This window comes from Monodon monoceros, unplaced genomic scaffold (genome assembly GCF_005190385.1).
Source record: "Monodon monoceros isolate NGI ecotype Baffin Bay Population unplaced genomic scaffold, NGI_Narwhal_1 Super_Scaffold_1, whole genome shotgun sequence".
Lineage (NCBI taxonomy): Eukaryota > Metazoa > Chordata > Mammalia > Artiodactyla > Monodontidae > Monodon > Monodon monoceros.
In genome coordinates, this window is record NW_021703765.1 from 87,021,334 (window position 1) to 87,037,586 (window position 16,253).

General features: G+C 41.6%; 1 protein-coding gene across 5 annotated transcripts; it reads left to right on the plus strand.

Annotated features, from left to right (window-relative positions):
- The first annotated feature begins 247 nt into the window (after positions 1 to 247).
- ZNF140 (zinc finger protein 140) lies at positions 248 to 13,985 on the plus strand. 5 transcript variants are annotated; one of them, XM_029225926.1, is made up of 5 exons: positions 248 to 399; positions 698 to 750; positions 2,335 to 2,461; positions 2,848 to 2,943; positions 12,082 to 13,985. In XM_029225926.1, the coding sequence occupies exons 2-5, from the start codon at positions 742 to 744 to the stop codon at positions 13,266 to 13,268; spliced, it is 1,419 nt and encodes a 472-aa protein (XP_029081759.1). In that variant the 5' UTR covers positions 248 to 399; positions 698 to 741; the 3' UTR covers positions 13,269 to 13,985. The 5 variants fall into 5 exon arrangements, with proteins under 5 accessions (XP_029081759.1, XP_029081767.1, XP_029081742.1 ...); XM_029225934.1 differs by having other exon boundaries at positions 2,851 to 2,943; XM_029225909.1 differs by lacking the exons at positions 248 to 399; positions 698 to 750 and having other exon boundaries at positions 763 to 2,461.
- The last annotated feature ends 2,268 nt before the right edge of the window (positions 13,986 to 16,253 follow it).

Sequence of the window (16,253 nt, forward strand, 5' to 3'; positions counted from 1 at the left end):
GAACCCTCGGGGTTGCGGGTGCTGCTACTGCCGTGGCCAGGGCTGGAGGTCCTGGATGGAACGGCTGGGGCCACAGTCGGTTCTGGGAGTTGTAGTCCGAGCGTGGAGGGCTAGGCCTCAGGCTGAGGTCGCAGTGGACCCTGGGAAGTGTAGTTGTCTGAGACCCCCCCCCCCCCCGTTCTCCCTGTCACGGGCGCGGGGTGTCCTGGGAGTTGTAGGGGGTGGGGCGGGCACTCTGCCCGCGACGCGCCGAGGCCGCGGTGGGTCCTGGGAAGGAGAGCTGTCTGAGGCCCGCGGCCTCGTCGCGGTCGGTCTCTGAGGCTCCGGAAGGCGCAGTTTGCGGGACGCTGGTGCGGGGTACCCGTCGCAGAGCCGAGAGCCTTGCTTGCGCGGGCCGAGGTAGGGGAGGGGCCCGCCCTGCCCGAGCCTGTCCCCGCCGGGGCCCGGGGGGCCGGGGGCGGTGGCCCTGCCCCGAGCTCGGGAAGCCTTGGTTGCCCGGCCAGCAGCGCGGAGGAGACGCCCCAGCTGCGGCTCCGTTAAAGGCAGCGGCGCTGGGGGCGCGGGTCGGGCCCAGGCTCGGAGCCCCCGCCGCGGCGGGGAGGGAGCTGTCGCGGGCGTCCCTGACCCTCGTGACGAGGGCGGTGGATGCGGAGCCCGGGCGCCGGCCCGTGCGTCAGCTCGTCGCTCTCCCCGCCAGCTCCGCCTTCCACGCTCGGTTCTCCGCGGGCCCTGCCGTGAGCCATGTCTCAGGTGAGCTGGTGTTTCCTTTCTTCCTCAGCGCGGATGTGTTTTCCGGACTGGGCACACAGGATTTCCTCCCCCTGCCGCCCTTCTGGCGCCTAAGAGGACGTGGGAGGGCAGGCGGGGCCGGGCGCGGGGCGGGCGCTGACCGGGCGGCCGGGTCTTAGAGCGGGCTGTCCTGCGCCTCCTTTCCCCGGAATTGGAACGTGGAGGGCTTCACTCTCTGCCCCTCGCCCCCGCTGCCGTTCATTCGCTGACTCCTGCTTCCGTTGGCCGTCTCCTTTCACGCCTGCATCAGTGGTCTCAGTGCGTGATCCTGGATCAGCTCTTTCGGCATCACCTGGTAACTTGCTGGACTTGGGTATTCGCGAGCCCCACCCCAGCCTTGTGAACCCGAACCTGTGCGTGTGCGGGTTGGCAGTCTGCACGTTAACAGTCCCTCCACGTGATTCTCCTGCACGGCGCTTCCTAGGTCCTGGGGATCAGCGGGGAGCAAAACAAAATCTCCGAACTCACCGAGTTCATTTTTTAGGCAAGACGTGAAGTTTCTCTAGCAAGGAACACTGATTATTGTTGTTTTGGTGGAGGCTAAATGCGTGGCTGGCAATTGTGCTTCACAGAGGTCGGGGATAAGAAGGCCAGCTCTTCCAGATTAGTCCATCTGGTTTTAGTGTCACTTCTCTGTCCTACTTTCTGTCATAATTGTCTCCAAAGCCAGAGACTCTTCAACTTTTGCTGGGAGTCCAGTTTCCTTCCGTTCTGGAGAGCCTACTGTTTACATTAGGAAACAGCTTCCTTTATTAGTCAATAATCTATAACAGATTATAGGCACTTAAAAATTTTTTTAAACTGTAAAATATAACTCTGTCATACCTCTGGGGCTGTTACTAGTTTGGGACTTTTAAAAATCCCTGTTCATGCCTAACAGCTATGTGGGTCACTCAAGTGCTGCAAAACCAGGCTGCAAACAGGGACTTATTACTCATCCTGACCCCAAGGGAAGAAGCTGCAGCTTCCACCCTGGGAGGCCCTTGTACTGTAGCCTTCAGCGTCTTGTTCGGCGACATTGCTAAGTATCACAGCTATTTCTTCAGAAACGGGGTTAGGTGTGGTAAACTTGAATGTGTACCCCTTAATCGGGAGCTGCTGCTCTCTGCTACAGCCAGTTGTGCCTGCGAAGAAATTCTTGCCAGATCATATTAAAATAGGCTGGTATTAAGGAAAATATACTCTCCCTATTACACATAAAGGGATTGTCTTCATTATTCATAAAGCGTGGTGAGATCTTAAGAATTTTTGCAACCAAAGCCAGAAATTCATGTTGTTCACATGTATAGTCCTTTATCTTCCACAAAATTGTAAATTATCTCAGGACAAAGCATGTATATTTTTTCGTCTTTTCTCCAATTATACAGTAAAACAAAAGAGCTAATCTCTTCCTTATACTCTTAATAATTACTCAGAATCCTGAAAACTGTCATTGCTCTACTTGTATACATTGTCCACCATCCACAGTGGGACCCATTTCACTCCTTGATCAGGGCCTTTGGGAGCATGGGTGCTGGTTGTGCAGATGTCTGTGTGTCATTTCAGGGGTCAGTGACATTCAGAGATGTGGCTGTAGACTTCTCCCGGGAGGAGTGGGAATGGCTCCAGCCTGCTCAAAGAGATTTGTACAGACATGTAATGTTGGAAAACTATGGCCACCTGGTCTCACTGGGTAGGTATTTCTTCTCATCTCCCCTCAGTCAGAATTTGACCTTTAGGATGGCTGTTGCGAATCTTGATTACCTGGCTGAACATTCCCAAGGGAGGTAAGTTTTTTTTTTTTTTTTTTTTTTTTTTTAGCTTTTCTTTTTATTTTGGCTGCACTGCATGGCATGGGAACTTCCCCGACAAGGGGATCAAACCTGAGCCCCCTGCAGTGGAAGTGCAGAGTCTTAACCACTGGACAGCTAGGGAAGTCCTTTATTAGCTTTTAAGAGGGGGATTAGAACTTCACCTAATCTTTAGAAATCTTTCATACTTACATCTGGCATTTCTAATAACGCCCCCTCTTTCGTAAGGACTCAGGGACTAATTGTGAATTTATTTCATTTCCGCAAGCAGGTCTTAACATTTCTAAGCCACATGTGGTTTCCTTACTGGAGCAAGGGAAAGAGCCGTGGCTGGGGAAAGATGCAAGCAGAGGTCTGTTTTCAGGTGAGTGAGTTAGAGGCTGGTGGGGAAGTTTTTAAAATAACAACCCACCCAGTCAATGAAAAAGCAGTACTTTGTTATATGCTGGATGGAAAGTTTTCCTTTAAAGGTACTAGAGATACAGGGACTGTAAAGTCTTGCCCACAGCAAGGGGACCACTCACACCCACTTACCTGTCTGCCTTCAGTTCTCATCCTTTCTTCACTTTCTCACAGATAGATGTGTCCCTTCTTTTCATTATTAGCTCTGTCTGGGCTCTGAATTTTATTTCTCTTTGGTTTCTCTTCCCTTTCTTTTTAAAAATTGACTTATATGTTTCCATTGTCTAAGTTAAAAGGTATATATATTTTTCTTTATACTGCTGTTCTAACCCTCTTGAAAAAGTGATTCATTACACTTTGGTTAATTGATGGGCTTATTCCTTCAGTCATGTGTTATTTTAACAATTTTTTAAAAAGATTTATTTATTTATTTTTGGCTGTGTTGGGTCTTAGTTTCGGCATGCGGGATCTTCGCTGAGGCATGTGGGATCTTTCGTTGCAGCACCTGGGCTCTTCATTGTGGTGCGTGGGTTCCAGAGTGTGTGGGCTCTGTAGTTTGCGGCAGGTGGGCTCTAGTTGAGGCGCGTGAGCTCAGTAGCTGTGGCGCGCAGACTTAGTTGCCCCACGGCATGTGGGATCTTAGTTCCCTGACCAGGGATCGAACCTCCCATCCCCTGCATTGTAAGGCGGATTCTTTACCACTGGATCACCAGGGAAGTCCCTATTTTAATGATATTTATTGAAGTTTTAATATTGTTAAGACTTTCTCTTAGGTGGTATGCCTCAGAGAGTAGAAGGCATGGCATAGTGAGATAAATTGGGTCTGTAAATAACTTTGTTAGAGGTCCTCAAGTTCACAGTTCAACGATGAGAAGAAAGGAATTTCCAGTTGGTGTTATAGACCTGGGTAATTTGGATAGGGATAGTAGTAATAGAAATATAAAAGACAGGAAAAGGGTCAGTTTAAAACAAAACGTGGTGGTGGGCTTCCCTGGTGGCGCAGTGGTTGAGAGTCCGCCTGCTGATGCAGGGGATACGGGTTCGTGCCCCGGTCCGGGAAGATCCCACATGCCGCGGAGCGGCTGGGCCCGTGAGCCATGGCCGCTGAGCCTGCGCGTCCGGAGCCTGTGCTCCGCAATGGGAGAGGCCACAACAGTGAGAGGCCCGCGTACCGCAAAAAAAAAAACAAAACAAAACGTGGTGAATTAGTTTGAGATATGCATAGTGTGAGTAGAGAATGGTATTTCCAAGTGAAGAGGTGCAACAAACCATTGGAATATATCTTAGAAAAAAATTCCAGATAGGGATGTAGATGTGGGAATCTTATATTAAGAAAGAAAAACAGAAGCAATGAGGTTGATTGAGAAGGGCTCTGAAAGCTTTCTTCACCTTAGGTTGAAATAAAATTGCTGGTGAAGCTCTTTAAAAATAAATACGGCCATGCACCGCGCTTGAAGATTCTGACATAGAAGATCTTTGGAGCCTCAATTATATGTGTTTATGACAATTTCCATAAGTTCTATAGTTGATTCTGAAGCAAACCTCTAATGGAAGTATACTGGCCTTTAGGGAGTGGTCCTCTCGAGATATCAGGGAAATACTTATGTTTATGGAGAAGCAGCTAATGGTAGGACTAGTGAGGGAACAGAGGATGCCTTGAAAACCAAGCTCTGGATGTGAGAGCGAGACCTTCAGGAGGAAGGACGGGAAAGAGCCCTGTGTGAGCTGAAGTCACGAGGTGGGACAAGTGCCCAGAGACTTCCTCGTGAAAGGATGAGTTGAAGAAAAATGTTCTTTTCTAAATGTTTTGAAAGTAATAAAACCCATAAAACTATGTACAAGGGAAGTGAGGTAAAGGGGAAACATGGAAAAATTGCCTCTAATTCTACTACTTTAATACAGCTCTTAGAATTTTTGTGTGTTTCTTCCAGTACCTTTTTGGAAAAAGGAAATAGCTCACAGACAATGCATAAAACATAAATGTGCAGCTTAAATTATTATAAGGCACCCATGTAACCACCACTCAGGTCAGTCGACACAGCACTGCCAGGTCCATAAGAGCTCTTCGGGTGCTTGTCCCAGTCACCCACCCCCCCACCTCGCCCCCTGCAAAGGTAATCTTTAATGGTAGTAACTTCCTTGGTTTTCTTTATAGCTTTATCAACTGTTGGTGTCTCTAGTCACTAGTTTAGGTTTGTATGTTTATGAACTTTATATAGAGGGGATCATAATATATATATTATATTGTAATTTGCTTCTCTCAAAATTATTTTTAATATTCATGCATTTTGCATACTCATCTAGTAGTTTGTATCCATTCTGTTATTGATGGCTTCTTGGGTTGTTTGCAGTTTAGGGCTATTGCAAGCAATGTTGCTCTTGTCCTTGGGTCCTGGTACCTCCTGGCACGGGGTTCCTGTGGTTTATGTCTAGGACTGGAATTGCTGAGTCAGAGGATAATGTATCTCTTTCACACATTAGATGATGCCAGAATGTTTTCCAAAGTGCTTTTACTGACTTACACTTCCACAGACACAGTAAGCAGGTTCCTCTTGCTGCTCCCCATGTTTACCAAATGCCCTGTACTGCCAGGCATCATGCTCTTCACCCATCAGGAGAGTGTGCAGTGGTAGCTTATTCTGGTTTAAACGTGCATTTCTCCAGTTACTAATGAGGTTGAGCACCTTTTCATATGTTTATTGAGTATTTAGATACCCTCATTTATGAAGTGCTTCTTGAAGGTTTTTGCTCATTTATCTATTGGATTCTCCATCTTTTTCTTGTTTTGTAGGAGTTGTATATTTTGGATACAAATCATTGTAATTATATTCACTACAAATACCTCCTCTTACCTGTGGCCGGCTTTTCTCCTTAAAACCTCTTTTAATGAACAGACTCTTAATTCTAGTATAGTCAGATTTGTCAGTCTTTTCCTTTATGATTAGTATTCTTTTTTTTCGGCCGTGCTGTGCCGTGCAGCATGCGGTATCTTGGTTCCCTGATCAGGGATCAGACCCTTGCCCACTGCAGTGGAAGTGTGGAGTCTTAACCACTGGACCACCAGGGAAGTCCCAATATATATATATATTTTTGATCTGTTTAAGAAATCTTTCCCTACCATGAGGTCATGATGACATTTTCCTAGATTTTCTCTTTAAAAAGTCACTTTGCATTCACATTTAGATCCATGGTCCACTTTGGATTTATTTTTGTGTGTCATGTGACTTAGTGGTCAGTTTTGGTCTCTTCTGCATGGACATCCAGATCTCGAGGCACCATTTATTGACATGTCTGTCCTTTCCTTCACTGGTTTGTCATAAGTTAAGTGTCAGTTTTTGCGTATGTTTCTGGGTTCTCTAGTTTTTGTTTTTCTATTTTTCTATCTTTGCATAAATCTATACAGTCTTAGTTATGGGTTTAATAATGGATAACATTTTACTGTATTTGCCTCACCTCATCCCTTTTTTTGCTGAATAATGTAATTTACAGATACCTTGATATTTCACTACACAGTACTTCACTATCATGTATAAAGTATAGGGATATTTTCTACATCACTGAAATATTTTCACATCAAAATGTTTTGCTTAATTTCATTTTAATGCACTGTCCATATATAAATACTCCATAAATGTGTTTTATAATTGGATTGTCTTTCCCCTGTGGGGTGATGAAATTCTTGTTTCTCTGTATGTCCTATAACTTTGACTTGTAACTTTTTTTTTTAAATATGAAGACTTTGGGTCTTATTTAAATCCTGTTGAGATGTTAACTTTAAGCAGGCTGTCGATATGCGTAAGTTGAAGCCACAGTTCTAACCTGTCTTCCGTGCATGTGGTTCCAATGACAGTCCAGTTTTCAAAGACTTCTCAGGTCTCTCTTATTTGTCCCCATATGCACCTCCTAGTGGTGTTGGGCACTGGGTTCCCCTTAGGCAGCGGGTTCCCCTTTGTTTCAGTTCTCACAGCTTTAGGTGTGCTGTTTAGGGTCAGATCCATGCATGCACAGCTCAGGGAGGAGCCCAGAATTTCATACACAACTTTATGGGATCATCTTCTTGTGCTCCCTTTTTCACCATGTCCCCTTTCCTTTTTGGCTCCCAGGGCCCCCTCTTTCAGGTCTTTTGGATAGAAAGGCAGGCCTGTAGGTTCCCCTCTGCACTTCCTGCAAGTTTGTCTGCCTCTGCAGCCATGCAGCGAGGGGATGGAGAGAAAAAGAAAAAGAAGGGGGAGTATTACCTCTCTGCTCTTGGGACCATTGATCTTTCTGCTGAGGGAGGAGGGTTACCCTGCCTTAGAGGTTTAATTGCCTGTATGGCCACAGCTGCTGCAACATGCTTTGGGTTTGGGCAGAAGAGAATCGGAAATGAACAAACAATAAGATTTCTCTAACCAGTATGGACTCCCCTTTCCCATTCCTAAGAACAGAAATAGAGGCTTCTCATGGAGCTCTTTCTCCTCACACCTGCTGCCCAATTCCTGCTTTCAGGCTGCATTTGAGTTTAGGCCTGGAGAGACTGGAGGGGGGAAAAAAACCCAAGAAACTCATCACCAGTTCAGTGTTACTTTGTGTTCTGGCTTCCTTCTGCAAGCAGCTTGCTACCGTTTACTTTTTTTTAAATAGATTTTTAAAATTTTTAAATTTTATTTATTTATTGTTGGCTGCATTGAGTCTTCACTGCTGTGCACGGGCTTTCTCTAGTTGTGGCGAGAGGGGACTACTCTTCAATGCGGTGCACGGGCTTCTCATTGCAGTGGCTTCTCTTGTTGCGGAGCACGGGCTCTAGGCACGCAGGCTCAGTAGTTTGGGCACCCGGGCTCAGTAGTTGTGGCACATGGGCCCTAGAGTGCGCTGGCTTCAGTAGTTGCAGTGCGTGGGCTCAGTAGTTGTGGTGCATGGGCTTAGTTGCTCCGCGGCATGTGGGATCTTCCTGGACCAGGGCTCAAACTTGTGTCCCTGCATTGGCAGGCAGATTCTTAACCACTGCGCCACCAGGGAAGTTCCCCGTTTACTTTTTAGAGTTCTCAGCTAGCTGCTTTATGCATTCTGTTCATGGTTTTCACTTGTATTCAGTGGGAGAGCCAGGTTGGAGTGTACTTACTCCATCTTTACAGGACTGGAGCCATTCATATTTTATAACTGAAACAAAACCCCGAAGTTACAGCATGTATAAAGATCATACTAATAAAATGAGAGTATGAGGTTCAGTCTAGATTGAGCAAAAGTATAAAGTGTAAGGAGGAAAATGGTGGGAATTAAGGATGGTTAGGGAAAGCACTGGTCAGATCATGCAGGTGTTTTATAGGTCCTATTAATAAACTTAGAGTTCATCCGTAGGCTAATAAGGAGTCATCAAAAGATTTTAGGCAGGCAGGCGAGCATTTTAGTAAGGTAATTCTAGCTGCAGTTTGGAAAACAGATTTATTGGAAGCGAGACTAGAAAACAGCACAGCCATTTAAGAGTTGTTGCCATAACCTAGGCTAGATGTAATCATCACCTGAACCTTGGAGGTGTCCAGGGAATGGAAGAAGGTATACAGACGGTAACAATGTAAGGAAGTGGACTCAGAAAGACCTGGTGATTGACTAGATAAAAGACATTAAGAAGATTGAGGAATTGTGGTTGACAGCACTCTTTTTGCTGGTATTATTAGCTCCTTAAAAAAAAAAGAAGGATGAACAAGTTTGAAGGGGAGGGAAAGATTATATCAATTTGTGACTTACTGAGTTTTGGGTCTCTGGGATAGTCGAGTATATAAATTCAATAAGCAATTGAGTATCATATTCTGGTGCTTAAGAGAGATATCACAGTGCTTCTCAAAGTTTAGTCCTTTGGATCATTTTAAAATACATAACCCCAGGCCCCACTCCAGAAATTCTAAGTTATTAGGTTTGGGGTGGAACTCAAGAATTTACATTTTAACAAGCTCCCAGGTGATGCTGAGCTAAAGTAGGATTTAGGAGTTATCCGCACAGCTTCTTAAGATTTTGAATTTTTTTTGTAAAATCCCTGCACACCTGTTGTTGAATTTATTCTTAAGCAACTTTCTTCAGTTTCTTTTCTAAGAAGTTATATTGTTTTTCTATAGGGATGCTAGTGAATTTGTATATTTATATCTCTGTCTTTACTGTAGCAATTAAAATACTCTAAACCTTCCCTGCAAATACTGTAGTGATTTTTTTAAATTAATAAACTTTATTTTCTTTCAAGCAGTTTTGGGTTCACAGCAAAATTGAATGGAAAGTACAGAGGGTTCCTATATATCCCCCTGCCCAGTCTTCCCCACTGTCAACATCCCACACCACAGTGGTACATTTTTCACAACTGATGAACCTACCTTGACACATCATTATCACCCAAAGTCCATAGTTGACCTTAAGTTTCATTCTTAGTGTCATACATTCTATGGGTTTTGACAAATGTGCAATGACATGTATCCATATCTTAGTATGATACAGGATAGTTTTACTGCCCTAAAAATTCTCTGTGCTCTGCCTATTCATCCCCCTCTCCCCACTAACCCCTGGTAACTACTGATCTTTTTACTGTTTCCATAGTTTTTCCTTTTCCAGAATGTCATATAGTTGAATTCATAGGATATTTACCTTTTTCAGATCGGCTTCTTTCACTTCATATTATGCATTTGAGGCTCATTCCTTTATATCTTTTCATGGCTTGATAACTTTTTTCTTTTTTTTAGTGCTGAGTAATAGCCCATGGTCTGGATGTACCACAATTTAGTTTTCCATTCTCCTACTGAAGGACATCTTGTTGCTTCTAAGTTTTGGCAGTTATAAATAAAGCTGCTATAAACTTCCACGTTCAGGTTTTTGTGTGGATGTAAGTTTTAATTCACTTGGGTAAATATCAAGGAATGTGATTGCTGAATTGTATGGTAAGAGGATGTTCAGTTTTATAAGAAACTGACACACTGTCTTCCAGAGTGGCTGCACCATTCTGCATCCCCACCAGCAGTGATGAGAGTTCCTGTTGCTCCACATCCTCACCAGCGTGTGTTGTTGTCGGTGAATTGGAGTTTGGCCATTTTGATAGGTGTGAAGTGGTGTCTTATTTTAATTTACAGTTTCCTAATGACATGATGTTGAATGTCTTTTCATATTCTTACTTGGATCTGTAAATCTTCTTTGGTGAGGTTTCTGTTCATGTCTTTTGCCTGTTTTTAAATTGAATTGTTCATTTTCTTATTGTTGAGTTTTAACAGTTCTTTGTATATTTTGGGTAATAACTTGTCAGATGTGTATTTTGCAACTATTTTCTCTCAGTCTTCTCATCCTGTCTTCTCATTCTCTTGACATTGGCTTTTTTTAAAAAAATTAATTAATGAATTATATTTATTTTTGGTTGTGTTGGGTCTTTGTTGCTGCGCGTGGGCTTTCTCTAGTTGTGGCGAGCAGGGGCTACTCTTCATTGCGGTATGTGGGCCTCTCACTGCGGCAGCGTCTCTTGTTGCGGAGCATGGGCTCCAGGCACTCAGGCTTCAGTAGTTGTGGCGCACAGGCTTAGTTGCTCCACGGCATGTGGGATCTTCCCTGACCAGGGCTTGAACCCGTGTGCCCTGCATTGGCAGGCGGATTCTCAACTACTGCGCCACCAGGGAAGCCCTTGACATTGGCTTTTGCAGAGCAGAGGTTTTTAATTTTAATGAAGTCCAGCTTATCAATTATTTCTTTCATGGATTGTGCCTTTGATGTTATACCCAAAAAGTCATCGCTCCCTAACATCATCTAGCTTCTCTCCTTTGTTATCTTCTAGGAGTTTTATAGTTTTGTGTTTTACATTTTTGTCTGTGATCCATTTTGAGTTAATTTTTGTTAAGAGTGTAAATCTGTATCTAGATTCATTTTTACACACGTGGATATCTAGTTGTTCCAGTACCATTTGTTGAGAAGACTGTATTTGCTCCCTTGTGATGTCCTTGCTCCTTTGTCAAAGATGAGTTGACTGTAATTATGCAGGTCTGTTCTGAGCTCTGTACTCTGTTCCACTGATCTACTTGTCCAGTCTTTCACCAGTGCTGCACTGTCTTGATTACTGTAGTGCTACAGAAGTCTTGAAGTCAAGTCCTCTGACTGTTCTTCTCCTTCAGTGCTGTGTTAGGTATTCTAGGTCATTTGCTGTTTTGTATAAACTTTAGAATCAGTTTGTTGGAGATCTGTGAAATAACTTGCCGGGATTTTGATTGGGATTTTGTTGAATCTATATACCAAGTTGAAAATAATTTTAAACTTCCAGAAAAGTTGTAAGAATAGTGCAAAAATACCCATATGCCCTTTACTCACATTCACCCATGGCTAATATTTTGCCCTGTTTGTTTTGTCATTTGGTATATGATTTTTTTTTCCTGAAACATTTGGGAATAAATTGTATACATCATAGTCTTTAACTCCACATATTTCCTAAGAATAAAGATATGTATTTTAAACTTTTGTATTATTATAAAACTCTGTTCTCCCAAAATGATAAAATCCTTTACTAAAATTTAGCCTGGAGAAAATCCTGTGTTTATCTGTCAAAAGCATCTGATGGAAAGACACTGTTATCCCTAAATTGAGCTTCACATGTCTGTTTAGAAGGTAGAGGTAGAGTGAGGATGCTAGAAGATATTCAGAGAAACCTTTTTATTCATTCATTCAGAATAAGTTACTGTAAGATGTTCCAAAGGCACTAAGTGAACACAATCTCATTTCTTTGTGGGACCTGAGGAACGCTTGTAGTCTATTAGTATCATTATGAAATTGTCATTTTCAAGTCATTCTGGCAGCAAATAAAGTTTACCTGGAGGTGAGGAAGATTAACCACCTATCCTTTACAATCACTTATTTTTCTGATAGTTCTGTTTTTCCCTCACCTTCAGTTTCTTATTTTTAATCTTCTCCTTATTCACCTACAGCTCTCCTCTGTTTGATGTCTTCTGAATTTCTGGATCTACTGCTCAGATTTCAGAGTCATATATGATAACTGTAAAAGCAATGCAATGCTAAGATTTTTTTTTTCAATGTAATTCTCATTAAAAAATGGAGGAGTGTCTTTTATTTTACTCAACACAGAAAATAAGAAACATTTGCTTTGTTTTTTCAGCTTCAGAGTCAAATGGTGAGATCAAAGAGTTTTCTCCAAAAAATGTCATATACGAAGATGATTCATCCCAGTATTTGATAAGATCTTCAGATCTTTCATTTGAAAGATTTCTAAGCCAAGGCCTTGAGTATTCCAATTTTAAAGAAGGCTGGAAGTGTGAGGGTGATACTGAGATGCTGCAGGGAAATCAGGGATATATCGGGCAAGTGACAGTTTCCCATCAAGAAGCCCTGTCTCAACATATGAATGTTAGTACTGTGGAGAGACCCTATGGATGCCATGAATGTGGAAAAACTTTCAGTCGGCGCTTTTCCCTTGTGTTACATCAGAGAACTCATACTGGAGAGAAACCATATGTATGTAAGGAATGTGGGAAAACCTTTAGCCAGATCTCAAACCTCGTAAAACATCAGATGATACATACAGGAAAGAAACCCCATGAGTGTAAAGACTGTAATAAAACATTCAGTTACCTTTCATTCCTCATTGAACATCAGAGAACACATACTGGGGAGAAACCCTATGAATGTACCGAATGTGGAAAGGCCTTTAGCCGTGCCTCAAACCTCACTCGACATCAGAGAATTCACATAGGAAAGAAACAGTATGTATGTAGGAGATGTGGGAAGGCCTTTAGCAGTGGCTCTGAACTCATTCGCCATCAGATTACACACACTGGAGAGAAACCTTATGAATGCATTGAGTGTGGGAAGGCATTTCGCCGTTCTTCACACCTTACCCGGCACCAGAGTGTCCATACCTCCAAAACCCCCTATGAATGTAACGAATGCAGTAAAGCCTTCCGTTGCCACTCATTCCTTATTAAACATCAGAGAATTCATGCTGGAGAAAAGCTCTATGAATGTGATGAATGTGGTAAAGTTTTCACGTGGCATGCATCCCTTGCACAACATACGAAAATTCATACTGGAGAAAAGCCCTATGCATGTACTGAATGTGAAAAAACCTTTAGTCGGAGCTTTTCCCTCATTCTACATCAGATAACTCATACTGGGGAGAAGCCCTATGTATGTAAGGTATGCAATAAATCCTTCAGCTGGAGCTCAAACCTTACTAAACATCAGAGAACACACACACTAGAGAACCCCTATGAATATGAAAATTCATTTAACTACCACTCATTCCTTGCTGAACACCAGGGAATTCACACTGTAGAGAAAACCTAAGAATGTATGGATTAAAAAAAAAAAAGCAGCTAATGCCTTACTTTGACTTCAGAGAACTCTTGGAAAGAAGCCTTATGTGAATGTGCTTATTGTGATGAAATGTGGTCTCTGCTTTATTCAGTATTCTGGAGAAAAACCCAAGGAATGTATGGGAAAGCCATTAATAGCTGTTCATTCTTTTTGTAATACCAGAAGATGAAATCAAACAATACTAAGAAGACTCTTCATCTGGTAGGATTCCCTTAATCTACATTTGTAAATTCCTACCAGGAAAGGATACATGTCCAATAAATGTGAGAAAACTTTTAGAGATTAGGTCTCTTTCTGCATCTGTCAGCTCAGGACAGGACAGAACACATGGGTAAGGGTGTACTTTTTCCTGGACATCAGAAAATTCATAATGAAGGAAAGTCATACAAACAATGATTTGGGAATGCCTTCATGTACCATGCAATATTTATTAAATTCTTAAATACTCTTCTAAGGAGAAAAAGCAACCCTATAAATGAACTTAACATAGGGTGACTTTCTGCAGTATTTCAAACCTACAGAATTATCCTGGGGAAGAACTACCATTGTAATGAGCGTGGCAAAGTCATAAGAGTTCTGAGAAGTTATACTGGAGAGAATCGGTGTGGTAGGATTTTTTACAGGGGGATGTTTGTTTGGGTTTTGTTTTTTTGTTTCAAAGCAAATTCAGAAAAGCTACGAATAAATCTTGATTCATAGTAAATTAATGTAGTATTGGCTGAATTTTTTTCCTGCAGCATGTGTGATTCTGAATATGCAACTATCACAATATTGACATCAACAATGAGGAGTAGCATGCTTTTTTAAAAACATACAGACATTATAGAAACATCTTTAGATATATTATGGTTTTAATTTTGAGACAGAGTTTGGACTTAAGGTTATGCTAACTCATGTTTACCCTTGAATCTGACTAGATGTCTTAGTCTGAAATAAATATAAATAAGGTACATCACAGGAAAATGTCAAGGTTGTTTACCTCTTTTGTTCCATTTTCAGTAAGAACATTTCTTCTGTAAGCACATATTTGTCCAAATAAATCAGATTGTTTTCATCTCCACATACACCTGCCCAAACTTTATTTTCCCATTGTAAAGGTTATCTTACCTTTAAAGCATCTGATTGCCTCCTTTCAAGAACTTCTCTTGTGTTTAGTACATGAAATATGTAATTTAGAACTTGAATGAGTGCCTCATTTAAGCATATTTTTTCACGCATATATAATTGTTCTTTTACAAGGTGAGAGGCTGGCATATTTCTTTTCCATTCAATGTAACAACAAAACACAGCTGTTGCCTAATATTTACTTTTCTAGAGCAATTCAAAGCCTCAAACTATCAGAACAACTCAACTCCACTGTATAAGTCCCCTCTTTCCTATAGTGGTGGCCAGTATTAATAATTTCCCTCACACCCTGTGGCAGTCTTTGGTGAACAAGAATGTATTTGTCATCTCAGAGGTGTGTAACATTCAGAGGTGTGGCCATAGACTTCTCCCAGGAGGAATGGGACTGATTAGACCCTGCCCCCAGTTTTTTATATAGGAATGTAATGATGGAGAACTATGGGACTCTGGCCTAAGGAGTTTACCAATCCTCCAAATTCAGAATCTGAATTTAGGTATCTGCCTTCTCCAAAGGAAGTATCAGGGGGTGGGCTGTAAGTTGCCTGGCTGAATTTGTACTCCGTGTTCTTGAGGGAATGTTTTAAAATTGGCCCAAGTAGGAAATGGCACGCATTCTTCTGTTTTTGTTCTTCTTGTAATAGCGTCTCTTCCCTAGGGTCTAGGAAAACCATAATATTTTGAATTATCTATTTTCTCCTAGTAAGCAGGATTTTAATTTCAAAAGCAAATGTGACCTCCTTAATGGAGCAAGGGAGAGTGAAGAATGATGGAGAAAAAAGTGGGAAGAGGCCTATGATCAGGTGAGTGAGGGGCACTCAGGAAAGGGAGTGCCTTTGCAGGTAGCTCACCAAATATATTGCTTGAATCATTTTTATCAAAAATAAGAAATTTCCCCTAAAATTTACTTCATGCAACATCATTCTGAACTATGTAACTCACCCAAATATTCCTCTTGTTCATTTGTGGTAAAATATTTCACAAAATAACTATGCTATTTTTAATTTAATTAAAATACAGATAATGTATTAAATACACTAAATCAAAATACAGTTAATTCCTAGGCTATACAGTAAAAGATATGTCAAAACACTGTTGCCACTGAAAAAACAAAGTGAATAGTTTGTGGATATTTTCATTTATACAGTATGCTTTCTTTGTCATAGCAAGTCAGTGCTGGCAAGGTTCATAGTTGCTTTCAGTCAAATTCAGCACACAAGTCTGTGTTATATCTTTCCGTATTTAACATTTATAAGCTGTGGCACTTTTCAGAGGTAGCAGAAGACCAAAAGAAAAGCTTCCTGTTTTTCAATATGAAATTCAGTAGCAATAGCCAGCCAGACACATTAAGGTATAAAAGCAAACAGTGGGAATAAAGCATATGATGTACTTTAAATTACTTGTATAATACATTATTTCAGTTCCAATTGGTTTGACAAAGAGATAATGGTGATACATAGTGTGACCATCTCAATACATGTGAAGGGCTAAACATCCAATTTGAACATTTTGATCTAGGAGTTTATAATATAATAAACTTATAATAAACTTATAAGGAGTTTGTATTACAGACACACAATTGTCTTAGGTTTGCCTATTCAAGTTGTGAAAACTTTGTGTGAAACATAGGAAGGAAACCATGATAGCTCTGAAACAGTTATAATATTTTTATTACTCTGTTGTCATGATTATCTAATTATCCATACTAAAACAGAGAAGGGAGAAGGGAAAAGACATAGACATTTAGGACAAACTCAAAAGTTCTAATGTGTGTAGTTAGTCTTTTAAGAAGAGGATGACAGAAGAAATATTTGAGGAGTTAGTGAAGAACCT